The following is an 18,771-nucleotide window of genomic DNA, read 5'->3' as shown; positions in this document are numbered from 1 at the left end:
AATTCAAACTACTGGCAACATCAAGTGTCCTGTTAAACTGATGTATATATTCCCAGAATATTTTAAGTAGAAAAATACAAACAAATAAATATGTACAGCATGCTACCCTTTGTGTAAGAAAAGGGAAATTATAAAACAAGCACACATGCAGGTACTCGTCTTTCAAAGAGAAACACAGGAAGGTCAGAGCAGAAAACAGTGACACTGGGGACTATGAGGATGGGTGGGATGAGAGGGACAGGGGATGGAGGGATCCATCTAAGTAAACCCTTACATGCTTGCAACATTATTTCTTGTGACTCAGCATCTCACCATGTAGTTTAGGATGGCCTCAAACTCTCAGTGACCCTAATGTTTTAGCCTCCCGAGTGCATGATTTCAACTTTTAAAATACATTAATATTTCACTTACTAAAAACATATCAAGGAGAGAAAGGAATATATTTCAAATAAATAAAACAGTCACACTAAAAGAGAGGAAGAAAGAACCAATTCAAGTAACTTCTGAGTACTATATTAAGTGCACCCTCACAAAGGAACAGGAGAGAGATGACTGGAAACAAATCCTCAACCCTTCTTGGTGGGTTACATTTTAGGGGTGGGTGATGGAGGTAACAGTGTACAGGAAGCATTTCTGAAACAATTTTAAATGCATCATAGATTTAAACAAATGAGGAAATAGCTGATGTGAGGGGTCACGATTCTAATTGCGGAACTGAAATGAGATAAAGATCTAGAGGGGAAGGCAAGGAAGATCCTTGGAGGAATGGGCTAGAAGTGAAGGCATCATGTGACCCTGTGTCTGTGTTTATATTTCATAGCTCTGTCATTGAAATGGCAAAGACACCCTGTAGCAATGATCATGCCTAACATCCAAAGCCTACTAAAGGAAAACACAGCTCCTCTGAAAGATGGCTAATTTCAGAATTAAGACAGAAAAGTATAAGATAAACCTGAAATATTTTGTTGGGACAAAAAATAAGAAGAAACTTTTAAAAAATGATGGGGCATGCTAAAATGGCAAAAGTGGCTGAAAGATGTTTCCAGTGACCAAATCTGCAACAACTTTAGCACCAAAATAACTAGAATAGCATAACTCATTGGGGTAAGAGGGATAACTACCAAAACTATCATTATACATAGATCAAGAGATGAGCAAAAAGGGAGGCTCAAATCTTCCTCACAGCATGTGGAAGGAGTACTAGAACTGAATAACAATCAATCTGCAACTGCCATAGTAAGGACTGATGCAAGAACCAACAACCAATGCTCCATCTAGTAGGAAAGTCTTAATAACTGCAGTGATCCACCTCTTCCAACAAGGTAACAGTAAACAAGATAATACCTCCTAACAGTAAATCAGCTATATTGTCCCCATAATCCAGTCAGGCCTGTGAGTGTTTACATGATTTAAAAGATTGCTCCCACGGGCCACTTAACAAGAGGAAAAGTAACCATGCACTGTGGAGAAACTGAATAATGTTTTGGCTGAGAGATCAACATCACCCTTAAAGCACAGACAGACACAAGTGACTATGAACGTGATAGAGAAGGATACATCACATCTGATCAGGAATGCATATCCTAAACCTACCTATGAGGAAATACTAGACAAACCAAAACTAAGAACATCTGACAAAGCAGGCAGGGAATCTCTACTCTCCAAACCTGTCACTGTGAAAGACAAAGACTAGGAAACTATTCTCTGAGTAGAGGAAACACATGGATGAGACTAAAGGATGAGAGGCTCAAGTATCATTAAATTTTTTGAGGTTAGTATTTGTGCTGTGCTTATAAGAGAATGTTCTTTTGTTTAGTAAAACACTGAAGCTTTTAGGAGTAAAAAAAAAAAAGTATATTATATGTAACTCACTGAAAAATGGCTGAGAAAATACAATTTACAGAGAGAGAGAACCAAAAACAAAGCAAACAGAGCAAAATATTTAATAACTGATGAACCTAAACAACAAATGTATTTAAAGTCTGCACTATTTTTGCATACTTGCTCATCACTGAGGCACAATACCTGGCACCCAAAGTTTAAAGGAGGCTTATTCTGGCTCATAGTTTATAAAGTTTTCAGTCATAATCAGCTAGCTCCAAGACAAGGTGGCATGGCAAAGGTCATGGAGGAGGAGTAGTAGTTCAGGGCAAGGAAACCAGGAGCAGAGAGCAAAGGGAGGAGCCAGAAAGGAAATCACAACTGTGGTGACCCACTTTCCAACCAGACCCAACTCCTAACAGCAAGTCAGCTATAATCCCCATAATCTGGTCACCTCCCAGAGGTCCCACCTCTGAGCATAGGAGGCTTTGGGAGGCATCTAGAACTACACCATAACATTCTCCATAAACTTGGCACATTTTATCAAATGAAAAGTTTTGTTTAGTTTAAAGGCAAACCTTACATTTCTCAGTGCTTCATAAACAGCTCTGAATGCTGGCTGCTTATCATCGTGGTAGACACCTCTGTTCCCATGAAGAATAAAGATCCCTTCTTCTTCTGCTTCACGGCAGTTGCTTCCATATATGCAATGATCAGGTCGATAATTCCATTGACATGGAAAAATGAAAAGGCTTTCTACATGAAGACAAATCAAATAATGAAACAAACACCCCTAACTCTACAGGATTAACACTCTGCAAAATTTTTAGTTTAAAAATACACCTCTTTGCTGCCAACTTTGGAAAAAGTCATCCCAATTTACTGTGTTGAGTTGGCATTGTACAGAAATGGACAACCATATTGGTCTAGAAACGTTAATTTATTTATTTTTTTTTATTTTTTTTCCATGTGTACAGGGGTAACACATCGTACTAAATATGTAAGGTCATATCTACGTGGGTTTGATTACAGAAACTAATAAAGTATTCTCTAAATAATGAAAAAAGAATAAGATAAGACTATAAGAGCGAGAAGCAATTTAAATATGTTCAGGGGCCATTTTCATCTCCAGAATTAACGATTATTTTAATCCTACATCATTGCCTTTTCTCTTTTACTTCCCTTTTTAGTTTTATTTTATGTTCACAGACCATTTTCATCTCCAGAACTAAGGATTATTTTAAAGTTATATCATTGCTTTTTCTCTTTTACTTCCCTTTTTAGTGTTATTTTAGGATTCCCTATTTTTAATGTTCAGACAGAGATTTCTTTAACTGAAATACTAAATAGTTTCTTTGGTGTGAAAAACTATAATAGTACACAGGATCCTAATGAGATAATTAATAATGTGAAATAGGTAGTAAAGGGCTAAAGGTGTAGGGAAAGTGGGAAGGGTGGGGGAAAGGTAATAAGGGAGAGGAAAAAAATATGAGAAACTGAAAAAATGGAAACAAAGTGTTTGTAAATGGGGAGGGGAGGAGGGGGTGAAGGGAAGGCAGGGACAAGGGGAAAAATGAGAATCAAGACCTATTATGTAAAGGTACAGAATCCCAATGATGAATGTAACTGTATTGTATACCTAGATTGTACCAATAACCTCAATAAAAAAGAAAAAAAAATACACCTCTTAGCAAATAAGACTTAAAATAGTGAAAGATATGCTTGGGATTTATAGATCTCTCTCATCTGAATCAATTATTTAAGAAAAATTTTACTGTCTCAACTGTAAATAGCAGCAACCATTAAAATACACCCAAATCAAATTGCTGCATGTCTCCCCTTCTAAGTATCATCTACAATTTCTTTTTACAAATGTAAAGAATAAAAGGAATTTAAATAATTACCTGGATTATGAAAAAACATGATATTCAACAGATCTTGATCACCCCATGTAATGTTCAGTTTGTATTTTTTAAGCAATGGCATAAGTATATCTCCCCACTGTAGCCGTACTGTTGTCATGTCATTCTGTTGATAAAAATATTAAAACCATTTTCAAAATTTCAGGTTTGAACAGCAGCATGACAGCTCGTCTCCCTTTAGCAACCATCACAGAGCCACAGGAGAAATGCAAACTCCAAGTGACAGCCAGGCCCGGTGGTACACGCCTGTAATCCCAACACTCAGAAGACTGAGGCAGAGGACTGCTGTGAGTTTGAGGCCAGTTTGGGCTCTACAGTGAGTTCAAGGCCAGCCCAAACTACATAGCCAGATTTTGCCTCAAAAAACAAACAAAAAAGCCACCAAAAAACCAAGTGACATTTACAATCTTAACTGTGAAGAGGGCTGCCCAGTAGAAGAGGGGAAGACAGCAAAGATATCGGAAGCTACACGTTATCAGTGATATAATTTTTTAAAAAGTAGTGCTCACTTTGACAGCATACATGCTAAAATTGAAATGATACAGAGGTTAGCTTGGCCCCTGTGCAAGGAAGACACACAAATTCATAGAGCGTTCCATATTTTTTAAAAATAAATAAAATAAAAAGTAGTAATAGTTTAATTACTACTTAATTACCCCATCTTAATTTTAAGATGAGGACGAGGGAAAGGTGAAAGTTTTCAACTTAAAAAGGAAAGAAAAACCTGTAGACCGAGGCTTCTAAGATCTACAATACAATAAGATTATTCTGAGTCTACAAATATGACTTTTATCACAACAGACTTATAATTTTTCTATTTTCTTATTATTGTGTTAATTATTAACTATGTTAGTTACAGATGACACTTTCTTCCAGCTCTGTATGCAGAGCTCAGTACACCAAATGACTTTACTGTCTTAGAACACATTCCCTCTGAAAAATGAAAGCTGCAAATAAACAAAAACATTGTCTATTGTTTTATTCTTCATTGCTTTTTTCTCCAATCCAATTTTTGCAAAGTATATTGGGTTTTAGTGTTTAATTTTAGTGGTGTGCATTTTTAAACATGATTCATCAATTTCAAATGTTCTCTTTGAACATCTAATAATAAAAGACCAGAGTGGAAATAACAGCGGTCATACTAAAAATAATAACAGCTAATGAGTATGTATTATGTGGCAGGTATTCTTCTACCCATTTTTATTATACATTTATTAACAGGCTTAATACTATGAAACAGACGACACTAAAATTACCCACAGTTTAAAGATGCCATCCTAATCTTAAAATATATATATTTAGATATAAACACTTATATTTAATCATTATACATCAACCATGTTTGCTTAACTATATATATTGAAAGAAACATATCTATTTATTAAAAGGAAATCCATCAAAGATAAAATGATAGGGTCTAATGTAGTCTTTTCAGAAAAGATCAAATGGAGAAAAAAAAATCTTTCGAACAGAAAAAGTTCTAGTAGAAAAATAATGAACAAGAAGTAATAACAGTAGTATTATTATGGTAAAATGAAAGTATCTATTATAGTTAATAAAAAAACAAGGAATAGAGGCACACATAAATCACGTACCAACTCCCCACAATTAGTGTAATCACGTCTTGCAAATAGGAACTAAAAAAACTGTAAATTAAAAAAAAGTTCAAGTATATATGGAAAGACAACCAAGAACTGTGCAAAATAATATGGACAAACAGCCATTCCCAAAAGAGGAAAGGGAGGACTGGGAATTTAGTTTAGTGGTTCTAAAGCCTGCCTCACAAGAGCAAGGTTTTGAGTTTGATCCCCAGTACAAAAACAGAAAACAAAACAAAAGAAAGGGAAATGGGGATAAATTACATGAAAAGTTTTTTGTTTTTTGCTTTTAATGGAACAGGGTCTTGCTATAGAGTTCAGGCTGGCCTTGAACTCACTATTTAGTCTAGTCTAGCCTCAAAATAGCAGCAATCCTCCTACCTCAGCCTAATCCTGGGATTACAGGTGTGCGCCACCACACCTGACATGAAAAGATCTTTTACCACAGTGGTGATAAACTACTCTCTCTTACTCTCTCTCTCCAACCCTCTTCTCAAGGCCTAATAATCTGTCTCTAACTTTACATCTTTTTTTAAGTATACACATATAAGAGAAATAGTTCTGTAAATATTAAAACAGAAAAATATAGCTCTAAATTTATCAAGTCTACCAAAATGCATACTGTACTATATTAAGGTTAATTAGCTTCATTTTAGAATTATTCATGCTTCTGAAAAAGGGTGGACTCTTTATCAGCCTATCCTACTGTTAAATATAGAATTAACAGATGACTATGCACATTATCCTCCAATGATGACAAAAACTGGTAACTCAATTATTCCCCAGGACCAGTTACTCCATTCTGAAAAGTTCTATATTCCTTTGCTATTATTATACTCTCACAAGCTATCTGTATGAACACAGTAAGTCTTCCAGCACATATATCTTTCAGATACATAAAAACAACATGCTTACCTCATACAAAGTATTCTCCCCAGTATTTTTCATTAATTCACTTATGGCTTCATCTCTAAAACATTACTGTAACTATTGCTTGCAGACAATTAGCAACTCAGGTGCTACTCTATTGGGCACCACAATAGGTAGAAAAAGGGACCAAAAACATTTATAAAGTAATATATAGTGGGACATGAAGAAGGTTCAGGAAACATACAAGGGAAGGATTTCCAGGAACCTAACTTTATGTTCTTTGGATTTTATCTAATAAAAAGATTAAGAAAAATTCGAATAAATGTTTAAAGAAAAAGAAAAGAAATACCCTAAAATAAGGATTCAAAACAGAAAATACTATAACACAATAAACAAACAGCTTAACAGATGTGACATCATTGTCTATCAAGCATTAAGAAATACAAAGAAGGGGCCGGGGATTTAGCTCAGCGGTTCGGTGGCCCGCTTTGCAAGCGCAAGGACCCAAGTTCAATCCCTGGTACCAAAAAAAAAAGAAATACAAAGAACATAATGTAAGCTTTTTACCATTTTAATATATGTTACTTTGATATATTAGGTTGAAATTCAACAGCCGTGAATGGCAGGAATTGAATGACAAAAAATTTCAAATATAACCCTTATCCTGTATGAGTAGTCCTATGGGTTTTCATGTGGTAAGAACCCTGGGCAACATTCATGGATCTTAATGAAACAATTTGGAATGTGATTACAAATAATTAAGTTGCATGCCTAAGATCTTAAATTTAAGATCTGTGCCAGAATTGTAGAATTAACAGGAAAAACTAAGGCACTCTTTGCTAAAGATATAGACAGAAAAACTATCACGTAAAACACAGATGAAAAAATCAATTTAAAATCAATAAATCATATAAATCTATCTCAGCAATCATAAATATAACAAAATTTGAAAGTGAAGCAAATCTGAATGTGTTTTCAGTGCACGAATAGGGTTGTTTGTAACAGATAATGGGTGAGTAAATTATACCTACTGAATTAAGGTACAATCAGTCCTCTCATCTTTTTCTTCAGGAAGTCATTAATGCAAAGAAGAAAAAGGTTTAGCAATTATTTTAACTACATCTACATCTCTAGTTGGCTTAAAACATGACACGAACAAAAAGCAAAAGAGAGAGAGAAAACATGTATTTAAGAGGGTCATTTAAATAAAAGATAAGCAAATAGTAAAAATGGAATTAAAGCTATATAGCTATATTTTAATTTTAAGAATCAAATGATGTTAAATTATCTCTACAGTTCTTTGCAACACTGCTCATAATAATATGAATTTCAAATACAGTTTTCGAGAAGTCACATTATTTCATAGCAGATAATCTTAGAGCACCATCTTCTGGTATAATATCACCAAGCATAGTCTAAGAATCAAAAAATAACATGCTACTAGGCCAGTTTTAGTTAATAGTAAAACTTCACAGTTCATGAAATTTTAAAACTCAAAACACAATAAACTGAGTAACTTAATAAAGATATTCATTGTTAAGCAAGAGCAGAGGTCACCTACTATTTATTCTCATTAACATTTCTGTTTTGGGGAGAAAAAACTGAATTGAAGTCAAGATTTTGTAAAGGTTCAGAAAATAAAAAGCTGGGCTAGGGATTTAGCTCAGTGGTGCTGCTGCCTGCCTCACAAGCACAAAGTTCGATCCCAAGTACCAAAAAAAAAAAAAGGAAAGCTAAAAAACAATGTTTACCATATTAACAAAATATAGAAGTGATGGGTACTACCAAATACTAGCACATGGTAGCAAGGGCTACAAGAAGTAGTCCCGCTCACACCAAAGAAATGTGGAAGCAACTCTCAGTGAGAAGATTTAACACGTTCACAATGATGGTATGAGCCACCCAGTGCGATAGCTGTGCATGCACCACTGGTTGTTCAAGCAGGTGGGAACATGTTAAAACAGGCATGCAAAAGGGAGAAGGAAATAACAATGTAAACTGCTCTACAACAAGTCATAGAAAAATACATGACAAATAAATACACCTACAAACACACATATGGACTCACATCATAAGACAGAATCTTTAATGTTTAATTTAGTCCTAACTAGATATAAAGGAATAAACAGTACAGAGAAAGCCAACAATGGGTATTTGCTCAGAAGTCACTGTTTTAAGCTAAAGTTTAAAAATCTTCTTACTCTTATTAAGTCCCACGGTCTGCACTGAACATTTTTAAAATTTCTTTTAAACTAACTTAGGTAAGTCTGTTTACTATTTCTATTTTTCAGTTGAGATCATGGAAACTTTAAAGCTAACCAAGTTGCTAGCACACTGATATATTCAGAAAGCACATCAGTAAATTTAAAATCTGACTCTTTCACTGACTCCACAATTTGAGATTAGAAACATGCACAAATGTTTTTCAAAATTTAACTTCCATCCAGGGATTTAGCTCAGTGGCGCCACGCCTGCCTCACAAGTGCAAGGTCCTGAGTTAAAGACCCCCAATATTGGGGAAGAAAAAAATTAACTTCCAACACAGTACCACAATAGCCAACATTTAGATGTGTCAGACACTATTTTAACTCATTTAAACTTCATAATCCTCACAAAAGCTCAAAGATGACGAAACTTAAGCCTAGACATAGTCAGAACTTACTCAACACCTCTGAGTTATTAAGCTGCCAGAATGTGAACCATGTCAACAGGCTGCAGAGTCTGTGCTCCCACCCACAACTCTCTATTGCCTTCATATACATAGTTAAAGTCAAGTACAACTACAGAATGAGGACTCTTTTCCTTCAATGACAATCTAGGGAGACAGTGTACGACTTAGTGAATTATTTTACTTTGCTGTGCATAATGCCATCTGTTCTGACACCCTATAATGGTCTACTAAACAGAATACTATGAACATACAAAAAAGACATTATGGTTTAGTCTAGATTTTAATAAAAGAAAACTTAAATGTTAACCAACTTTCTGTATCAGTGACTTACCTTGAAATACTTCCTTCTCATTCGTGTCATGTTCATCAACATAACTCCAGAGTTCACTCCAGTTTTTCCATAGTATGGATGTCTGGCAAAGCGATTGTACCATCCTATTCGAGGCTCCTCATGTTCTGGTGCCATCGCAGCAATTTGTGTGGAATTAAATTTCTTTAGTAAAGACCAAATATCATCAACAGGTCGTAAAAACAGAATATCCGTGTCAACGTACAACAGTGAGTCAACTTCTTTCAGGATCAACTACAGGAAGAGATATTTGTTGAATTAACTATAATTCCATTAATAAAAGAAACTGTAATCATAGAAGACCTACTGAAGAGTTAAGCTCATTTACATTAATTTTTAAAGCAGAGTAATTTGCCCTAAATCTATCATTTACAGTATATCAGTATGCATAAAGATACTATCCTGACTCAACTTTTAAAGAAAAGCTAGGAAAAAACAAAACATAAAGCTTAATATCTGTAATTGGAATAAAACCTTAATCTCATGGATCAGGGAGGAAATATTTTTCATAATGGAAAACAATACTAACTTCAGGAGGATTTATATCTCAGATTCTAATTTCCTGAGGTAAATACAGAAATATATCAATACAAATGATGATCTGAATTTCTGCCCTCAGCCTGTAACACTAGCACTTTTACATTTTCGTATCAATTAGTTAAGTGGCTAGCACCAAAACAGAACCCAGACCATCCAGTTCTGGAGTCCACAGTCTTATTTCTATGCATATTATCTGCTAATAAATAACAGAAACATGTACTTGGCAAGGATGAAGACAAGAATTGCCTTTGCCAGGTGTGGTGGTGCACACCTCTAATCCCAGCACTCGGGAAGCTGAGGCAGGAGGATTGCTGTGAGTTCGAGACCACCCTGGGCTACATAGTGAGTTCCAGGTCAGTCTCAACTATATAGTGAGACCCTGTCTCAAAAAAAAAAAAAAAAAAAGAATTGCCTTAGCAGAGAGAAGTTAAGTCTCCAACATGTACATTCAGGGTAATCTTTATTCTTTCTTATCTACCAAATTTAGAATCTGATTCCTACAAATTTAATTTACTAGCTATCAGGGAATAATAGCAAGATTTAATGCTGAGATTAATCTATATCTTTTTATGTAAGAATATGGGAACAACAGCTTGATCTCCATTCTGCTACACTTTCCAAAGCTGCTACAACTTTAATCAACTGAAGCCACTGCCTCAATAGTAGCTACTAGACATAAATCGCCTCATTCCTCCCTTAGTTCACTCAGTGAACATAATGTCAGACTGAGGAAAAGTCTGATGGTTCACTGTAGAACCTGAGTAAGGATGTTCATTGGCTCTCAATGATCTCAATTAAAGGGGAATGATTATGTCTGTCTTGTTTTATTATGAACATTGTTTCTGTACCATGGTACACCATCTGTTCATAGACTACTATATTCTTAGCAAATAGGGAAGATGCTGCATGAAGCTTTGAGTTCACCTCTGGGAGCTAAAGCTCAACAGAAGTCAGACACATCGTTATACAATAACCGTGTCACTATTTTTCCATAGTTTGTTTTGGAGGAAGAAGACGGGGGCATAGTTTACTTTGGTCCTTTTCATCTATTTTAAAGGAAAAGCAGCTCAGCAAAAAGGTTTATCATTAGGAAAAATAAAGTATCAATTTACTTAAACCTGGTTAAAAAAAATGCACAAGTAATAATAAAGTATGAGAACAATCAGAGAGGTTTCAAGTACATGGTTCCATTTAGGAATTTAACCAGATCATATAAATAAGTAAGCTGACAAACTTCATAGTACAACATCAACAATTAAACTTGTCAGTAAAGTAGAACAAAATGACAGAGAAATGCCCATAATCTCATACTTTTCTTTAATCACTTGCTGTTTTTCTGGAGTTCATCTGCATGACTACTTGTTTAACAGCTTTCTCCTCCATAAGAGAGTGCAAAAAGCCTGAGCCCTGTCCTTCCCATTCATCCCTACACATAGCCAACTCTTCAGCGCAACTGACAGGCAGAAAATAAACACGCACTAATTAAATGAATGCGACACTGCAATAATTCAACATAATCTTATTTTTAAAACTTACAAAGCCTAAAATATTTTAACTTTTTTTTGCCAATCTCAGTCTCTTACTTGTGTGCTTTTTATAATGGAAAGGAAGACTGAGCAAGATTCTAGGATCAAACAATTTTAAGCACAGCATCAAAGATACTGGGTAGGCAAACTGGACTATTAGAATTGTAACTTAGCTCAGTGGTTCCGCACCCACCTCAAAAGCACAAGGTCCTGAGTTCAATTCTGATACCAGAAAAAAAATTGTAACTTAAATCTAACTGATATTCTGGATTTGGTAAACTATATTCTTAATATGCTAGGGTTGTTTTAATCCACTTAACAGTTACAAGAAACAAAGTTAGGGACAGATACTAAGCAAGAGCCCTACCACTAAGCTATACAGCTGGCCCCAAATATTTGTTAGCAAGATTTTTATTATAGCTTTTACCTCTCTATGGGAATTTTGTCCCATATTATTATATTTCCCAAATATTATTGTTTATTTAATTAAGCTTATGTAACTCTTCAGAAACTTAGGTAAATTTCAAATTCAAACAAATAAACAAAAAATCAAGAGGAAAAAAAAAAACTTACTGGCAAGAATAATCTCTGGGAAGCACATGGTTTAAAGAGCTTTTTCCACTCCACTGCATTCTCACTTGGAAATGTAATGGGATATAATGTATAATTAAATGTCTGTAGAAATGACCAGCTGTCAAGCTAAAAAAATAAAAATCAATTAGATTTGTCTCACTTTCATTTTTCCTGTAATATAATCCAACAATTAACAAAACAAAAGAGCTAAAAATTGCGACCACACACATTTTGTGTTGAACAGTTAGGGGCAAGATTTTCTTGTTTGCCAGTACTTTTATTTTCATTAAAATCTAAAAATCATAATAATATTTCAGTAAAACTTCACCATTAAAATTAAAGAAATAGTGGAAGTCATCAGAGTGAGTCAAAACATCAGAAAGCTGCAAGAACCTTGCAAACATTCATTCTCCGTAACTTTACCGATGCAAATTCTCTCAATCTCCACATAAATTAAAACCAGAAAAATTAAGCAAAATTACATTACCACAGTATATGATATAATAAAAATGTTGATATTCAAAGTCAAACTAATATAAATTTCTCCATTTATGCATAGTATTAATGTGCACTGCTATTCCTGATACTAAAATACTCTGGTAAATATATGATGTCAATTTTTTTAAAAATCATTACAAAAAGCAACATATCTAAAATCTATGAGACGCTTCAGTATCATGAATGCATCACAAGACACTGAACTGTTTAAAATTCAGTTAAGTATTACATATCATTGTTGCTTCTACAGATTGCCTCACTATGTTGCCCAAGCTGGCCATGAACTCCTGGGCTCAAGTGATCCTCATGCCTCAGCCTCCCAAGCAGCTAGGACCAGTCACAGGCCTCCAGGTCTGCTCTTAGAACTGCTAATTCAAATTATCTGAAAAGCACTCAGAAACAATCTGCAGAAGAAGGAAAAAAACTAAATAATTCATGTATAAGGCTGAAGAAAATCTCTTTTTGAGTTATGACTATAGTCAAGTAATTTTTAAAATAATATCTTTCAGCATAGTTTAAGGAAATACCTTTATCCCAATACTGTTTTAGTGTCTCTATTGCTTTAAGACTAGCACTTTTATTTTCCTTCCTGACTTATAAATCACTTAAATATCATTTTAATACCAAATTCAAAATGAAACCTTTGGCATTTGTCATTTAATACTTTGTTACTTTTACTATTAAAAACATGTTCTATCAAATATTTGAAATCATTCATCAAAAGTAAAAGCCAATTCTGTTAGTGTTGATTATTAAAGTCAAAGAAGATCCAAATTGAAAACGAAAGTACAAAGGATGTTTTATTTATTTATTTTTTGGTACTGGGGTTTGAACTCTGGTCCTTGTGCTTGCAAGGCAGGTGGTGGAACCACTGAACTAAATCCCCAGCACATTTTTTATTACATTTTTAAAGGCTTTTACAGTTAGTTACTGTTACTATTCTTTCATAGTTAGCAACCTGTTACTATTCTTTCAACCTCTCAGACAAAATTAATTCCTCTATTATTTTATAAAAATCTCAAAAAAGAGATCAAGATTACAAAAATACATACATTTGGAAATATTTTTAAAGTTTAAGTAAACATTTCTACCTTTTAGAATCAAAGATTTTGGCAGACCTGAGATAACAAGGTGTATTTTTTCCAACATCCAAAATGAACTTAAAAAAACAAAACAAACCTGTTTTTAAAACTTGGACCATGTAGAAAAATCCAAGTCAGTTTGAATACTTGATTTAGTGGAGGAGAAGAGTTAGTAACATCATCTCTACCATCATCTCAGAACACAAGGTAGTGAGATTTCATGCAAATTTTTTTCTCTTCTATGTTCTCTTCTCGGCCTCTAATCTCCAATTCTTGAATTAAAATTTTGTTGTTGTTAAGGAGGTTACAAAGCTACCCTGGTTAAAAAGTATATTTCTATCCTCACAAACACCTAGGTATGGTCATATGACTAAATTGAAACCAATGGAATATTGGCAGAAAAGTCACGACTACCTGTGTACAATTTCCTTAAAGAGAAGGAAGACGCTGTCCTTCTCTTAGGGTGGAATGAATACAAATGTAATGGCAGGATCATGAATAGCTATCTTGCACCATGAGGAAGAAGCCTCATGTTGAAAATGGGCTCAGCCGTGCTGAGGTTGCAGCTGAGAAATAAAGCACTTTCTTAGCATCACCAGGCCGTGGTTTAATTCCTAGTATCAAACAATGGGAAAGAAGAGAGGGAAAGGGGGGAGGGAAGAACGGAGGGAGGAAGGGAATGAGAGAGAGAGGGAGCAAGGCAGAGAATGAAAGAGAAAGGAAGGAAATGGCTCAGACACAATCAGAAAAAAAATAGTTCATAAGGATGAAGATCTGCCATGTAACTCACTGTGCCTACTTTTAAGTGAGAAAGAAATAAAATCTTACTCTTACATTCTAGATCTCGACACAAGATGAAAATTTACAAGAAACATTCTCCACCCTCCCAAAGAAGGCAGAGTACAGACTACACAATCTTGATCAAGGTAATAATAAAATACTCTATTAAAGCACACCTAAATATTTAACTCTCCAGCCTTAAGTCTCTATAAATACTTACTCTAGCTTTAAAGCTATCATGCAGTTGATCTTCAGCAAAAATATGGAAGTGAAGAGGTTTGATGCTAAAAATGAGAGCTGACTTCAACATGGTCACAGTTTCTTCCAGTCTTTCACCACAGGCAACCACAGCAAGGTGCATTTTCTCAATAGGCTGTATTTTTAAACTATACCTAATGGAAAAGAAAAACACATTTTCTAACAGCATTAGCACATGTCTACATAATGTGTTATTTTCCCCGTGTTAAAAAACAGAAGTTCAGGGCCAGGGATTTAGCTCAGTGATGCCACTGCCTGGCTCCCAAGCATAAGGTCCCAAGTTCGATCTCCGGCACCAAAAAAAAAAGTTCAAACCAGGTGTGGGGGCACATGCCAGTAATCCCAGCACTCGGGAGGCTGAGGCAGGTGGATCACTGTGAGTTCAAGGCCAGCCTGAACTAGAGAGACCCTGTCCCCTGTCTGAAAGAAAGAAAAAGACAGATGGGGGTGGGGCATGAGTTCAAAACTTTAAGAAGCAAAGATACACCAAACTACAAAACATTATAATGCTGAATCAAGCATGTATTTCTATACTATCAGTAAGTCTTTCTCGACCAATGCGTCTCAGTAGGGACCACTCAACACACAAAAAAAGGATCACTTTCTCCACCCTCCCAAGAGCAGCACCATGGTGGCTGCATAGGAGAAGAGTTAATTCATGACTCATGCTTGGGGCAAGAGGGCTTAATTCGCTCATGAAACAAAATTTCAGTGACCTGAAAGTCTTCCGTTCAATTTTTTTAAAAAAGAATTTTAACCCATTGTTTTGCTTTTTGTTTTTTGTTTTTTTGTTTTTGTTTTTTGTTTTTTGTTTTTTTTGGTACCAGGGATCAAACTCGGGACCTTGTACTTGCAAGGCAGGCAGTCCTGGAACCACTGAACTAAATCCCCCAGCCCTTTAATACATTCTTATGTCAACTAAAACCCCTTCCTACACCATCTACAAACCAACAGATCACTCTGAAACAAATCATCATAATTTTATCCATAAATACCTCAAAAAAATCTGGTCTTAAAACTATGCTGATTTATAAGAAATTTTCTTCACATAGTTTTTTCACTGACACACATTCAGTTCCTTTTATTAAATATTCAGTAAGATATAAACATTTATAAACATGATTGAAAACGCAAGAGCAGAACACTGTCACATCTTGTTGGAAGAAAAACCCCAAGGCCCAGTGATGGCATGGGCTTCGTTTGCATGGAGCAGCAGTGCAGCCAGAGGCTGCAGGAGCCTGCACATCTCACTGCACTGCTACTCAGTGCCGGCTGGGATCTTCTGAAGTCTCTCTTCATTTCCAAGACAGCCCCAGCTGGAAGTGGTTCCTCTACCCTCAGATGCACGTTCCACCCCTTCTCTTCCTCTCTCTTCCATTACACTCATCAATTCCTAAACACAGAAACCATTATCCATAGAGGGAGCTTAGGCTTATCTCTGACGAGGGGCACATGATTCCAGCTTATCTCCACCACAGTGACACAAGTTAAGGAAAAGTCCATCAAGACATCACAGCAACGTGATGGAACCTTCCCAGTCACTCACTGCCTCCAACGCCCACTTCTCGGGGTGGTAAAAATGCCTTCATTAAAATATCACGGTCTTTGAATGTCTTATAGGCTTATCTGGCCTATAACTAGATCCTACAACATCAAAAGCCAAAAAAAAAGATTTAAAAACAAACTGTATCAGTCATATGCTGTTTTCCTCAGAATCCTCTATGTACAGAGATAAGGAGTACAATAAACCTGAAGAAAGAAAGCAAAATGTTCCTCAAGAGGAAAATAAATTCCTCTAAAATCAGTTTCAGGAGCTCCTTCCAGGCGTTTTAGCAAGGGCTGCTTTAGTCCTGCTACCAGAGCTCTTTTTACCAGTTCCTAACAGGGACACAGTCAAGGACAGTGAATTTGCTTTTCTCATAAATGTCCCATTTAAAAAAAACATTAGGGGCCGGGATTTAGCTCAGTGGTTCGGTGGCCTGCCTTGCAAGCGCAAGGACCCAAGTTCAATCCCCAGTACCAAAAAAAAAAAAAAAAAAAAAAAAAAAAAACCATTATATGTGGTACAGACTCCAACATGTAAACTGACAAAAGGAAACACTTTAGAGGGATCTCTGCCTACCATGCTTGTTTCTAGATCCCAAGGACAGGAAAATCAACTGTAACTCAATGAAATCTAAAGTAAGCTTCTGTACTCAGGAGGCACTAACTAAAACCTAAACAGTCATGGGGATTTAGTCATTCAGATAATTTCAGCCCCAAATGAATGGTGTAATCTTGTCAGGGACTCTAAAAATGTGCTATATTTTAATCACAGTATGAACTATGGATTGAAAGAAATGTTATCCAAACGGACAGTTTAAAGTCAAATCTGTTTTTCTGTAAGATCAGAAGAAATCTTTCAGATTCTTCAAAACATTACTAGCGGGCTCCCAGAGTTGAAGGTGGCATAACCTGAGCATCAAAAGTGTGACTGTAATGAGCCACACATTAAATTTTAAAAAATGAATCCATAATTGTAAAATAATTGTAAGTAAAGGAGTTATGGAGAGAGCTCTTCTTTAAAAGTGAACAATAACCAATAAATAAAGAATGAATTACAAAAATCACTATTTTGCAATCATCTCTGTAATAATCTGGATTTAAAACCACATAGAAACAAGCATTTTCTCATGTATTAAAAGGGGATAAAGATGCTACTACTGTGTAGAAACATGAGAAAGTCATCCTAACTGCATGATAAACTTAATAATATTAAGCATGACATCAGCTGGTTCCTGAATGACCAGAAAACAGATCTCCTATACAGCAAAACTACCAAAATCCTCAATCTAATCATTAAGGGGAAGATTCAAATTAGGGACCATTGTGCTGAACAAAACAAAAATACTATGTAACAAAAGACAGTATTAACTGTACCCCTATAGTTCTAGAATAAAGGAGGCTAACCTAGATCCAACAACTAAATGCAGTGTAACTTTCGACTGGACCCTGAATGCACATGAAAACACCTAAAAGACTCAACAGGAAAATAAGGAAATATAAACAGGAACATATAATCCATCAGTGCTAAACAACTTGAGGTAAAATTTTACGACAGTCACACTAGAAAACATCCCTGTTCTCAGGAGACACATGCTAAATATATATATATACATATATATATATATATATATATATGTATATATATACGTATGTATATATATATATATACATATACATATACGTATATATATATCATGGCTGCAGCTGTCTATGGAGAGAAAAAAAGTGTCAAAATGTTACTAGCAAGTAAAGTCTAGAAGAGTGTACGATGTGCCAATTGTAATATTCTTGTAGCCTTCACATGAGTGAGCCCTAACAAAGTAAAATGTTGAGTGGGGTAAATCAGGAAAAGAGTCCTTAAAGAATGTTTTGAATAACAAATTCTAATACTAATACTACGAATGGATTTTTAAGGCTCAGAATATCCTCTTTAAGTAAATTTCTGCTATATAGTAATTAGAACTCCCCCACACACATCCCTTTTTGAGACAGGGTATCACTATGTAATTCAAGCTGAAACTTGAACTCACATTGCTGGAACTCATGCCAATCCTCAGCACACTCCACTACACCTCGCTACTGTTCTTTTTTTTTAACAGCATGAATATATTCCACTTTGTCTTTCTAGCTTATTATTAGACTCCCTAAAACTCATATAACATTTAGAATAGCATTTTAATGAATAAATAAAGTCACACTAAGCAAATTAAGTTTCAAATAACAATCTCACCAACAAATTACTACCATGAATGCAGCCCCCTCCTCCTGAGCCACCCCCAGAGGGAATGAACTTGGGGTTTCTGCTCTGAGCTACATCCCCAGCCCTTTTTCACTTTTTTTTTTTTTAGACAAGGTCTCCCTAAAGTTACTAAATTTTCCGGGATGGGTTCAGACTTCGGATCCTCCTTTCTCAGCTGGAATGGTAGGCATGCACCACCACGACCTGGGTCCATGAATGAAAACTTTGTAGTTGAACAAACCAGAAAACTGTGTTTTAAAACACAGTAATTTCTTTAATGTACGGCTTTTTAAAAAATTCCCTTGCACTGTAAAGAGTTGTGTTATTTTGCTAAATTCTAACATAACTACAAAAAAAAAAAAAAATGAAAACTGGTATTTTGTTCATGAAAACCACTTCTAAGCCCTGCTGGTGATCAAAACATTGTGTTACACCATCTATTAAAAGAAATACAAAAGAAAACAATCTTTTAAAATAAGTTGCACTGAATTACACTACT

At 35.3% G+C, this 18,771-nt stretch overlaps 1 protein-coding gene and 1 non-coding gene across 2 annotated transcripts in view; one reads left to right on the top strand and one right to left on the bottom strand.

Moving 5' to 3' along the window:
* Nucleotides 1-18,771, bottom strand: part of Gxylt1 (glucoside xylosyltransferase 1) — a 44,315-nt gene that overhangs the window by 9,274 nt on the left and 16,270 nt on the right. Inside the window, exons 4-8 of the mRNA XM_010640947.3 lie at nt 14,451-14,622; nt 11,871-11,996; nt 9,214-9,465; nt 3,726-3,849; nt 2,405-2,577 (exon numbers count right to left, since the gene is read on the bottom strand). Coding sequence (XP_010639249.1) covers nt 2,405-2,577; nt 3,726-3,849; nt 9,214-9,465; nt 11,871-11,996; nt 14,451-14,622 — 847 coding nt within the window. The remainder of the gene's footprint in view (nt 1-2,404; nt 2,578-3,725; nt 3,850-9,213; nt 9,466-11,870; nt 11,997-14,450; nt 14,623-18,771) is intronic.
* On the top strand, nt 4,245-4,348 carry LOC117286178. The gene has a single exon (XR_004517329.1). It is a non-coding gene; the product is annotated as a U6 spliceosomal RNA (small nuclear RNA).

This window comes from Fukomys damarensis, unplaced genomic scaffold (genome assembly GCF_012274545.1).
Source record: "Fukomys damarensis isolate Sample0158 unplaced genomic scaffold, DMR_v1.0_HiC HiC_scaffold_15, whole genome shotgun sequence".
NCBI classification, from domain to species: Eukaryota; Metazoa; Chordata; class Mammalia; order Rodentia; family Bathyergidae; genus Fukomys; species Fukomys damarensis.
Note: the sequence above shows the minus strand (reverse complement) of the source record. Positions and strands in the feature narration are given on the sequence as shown.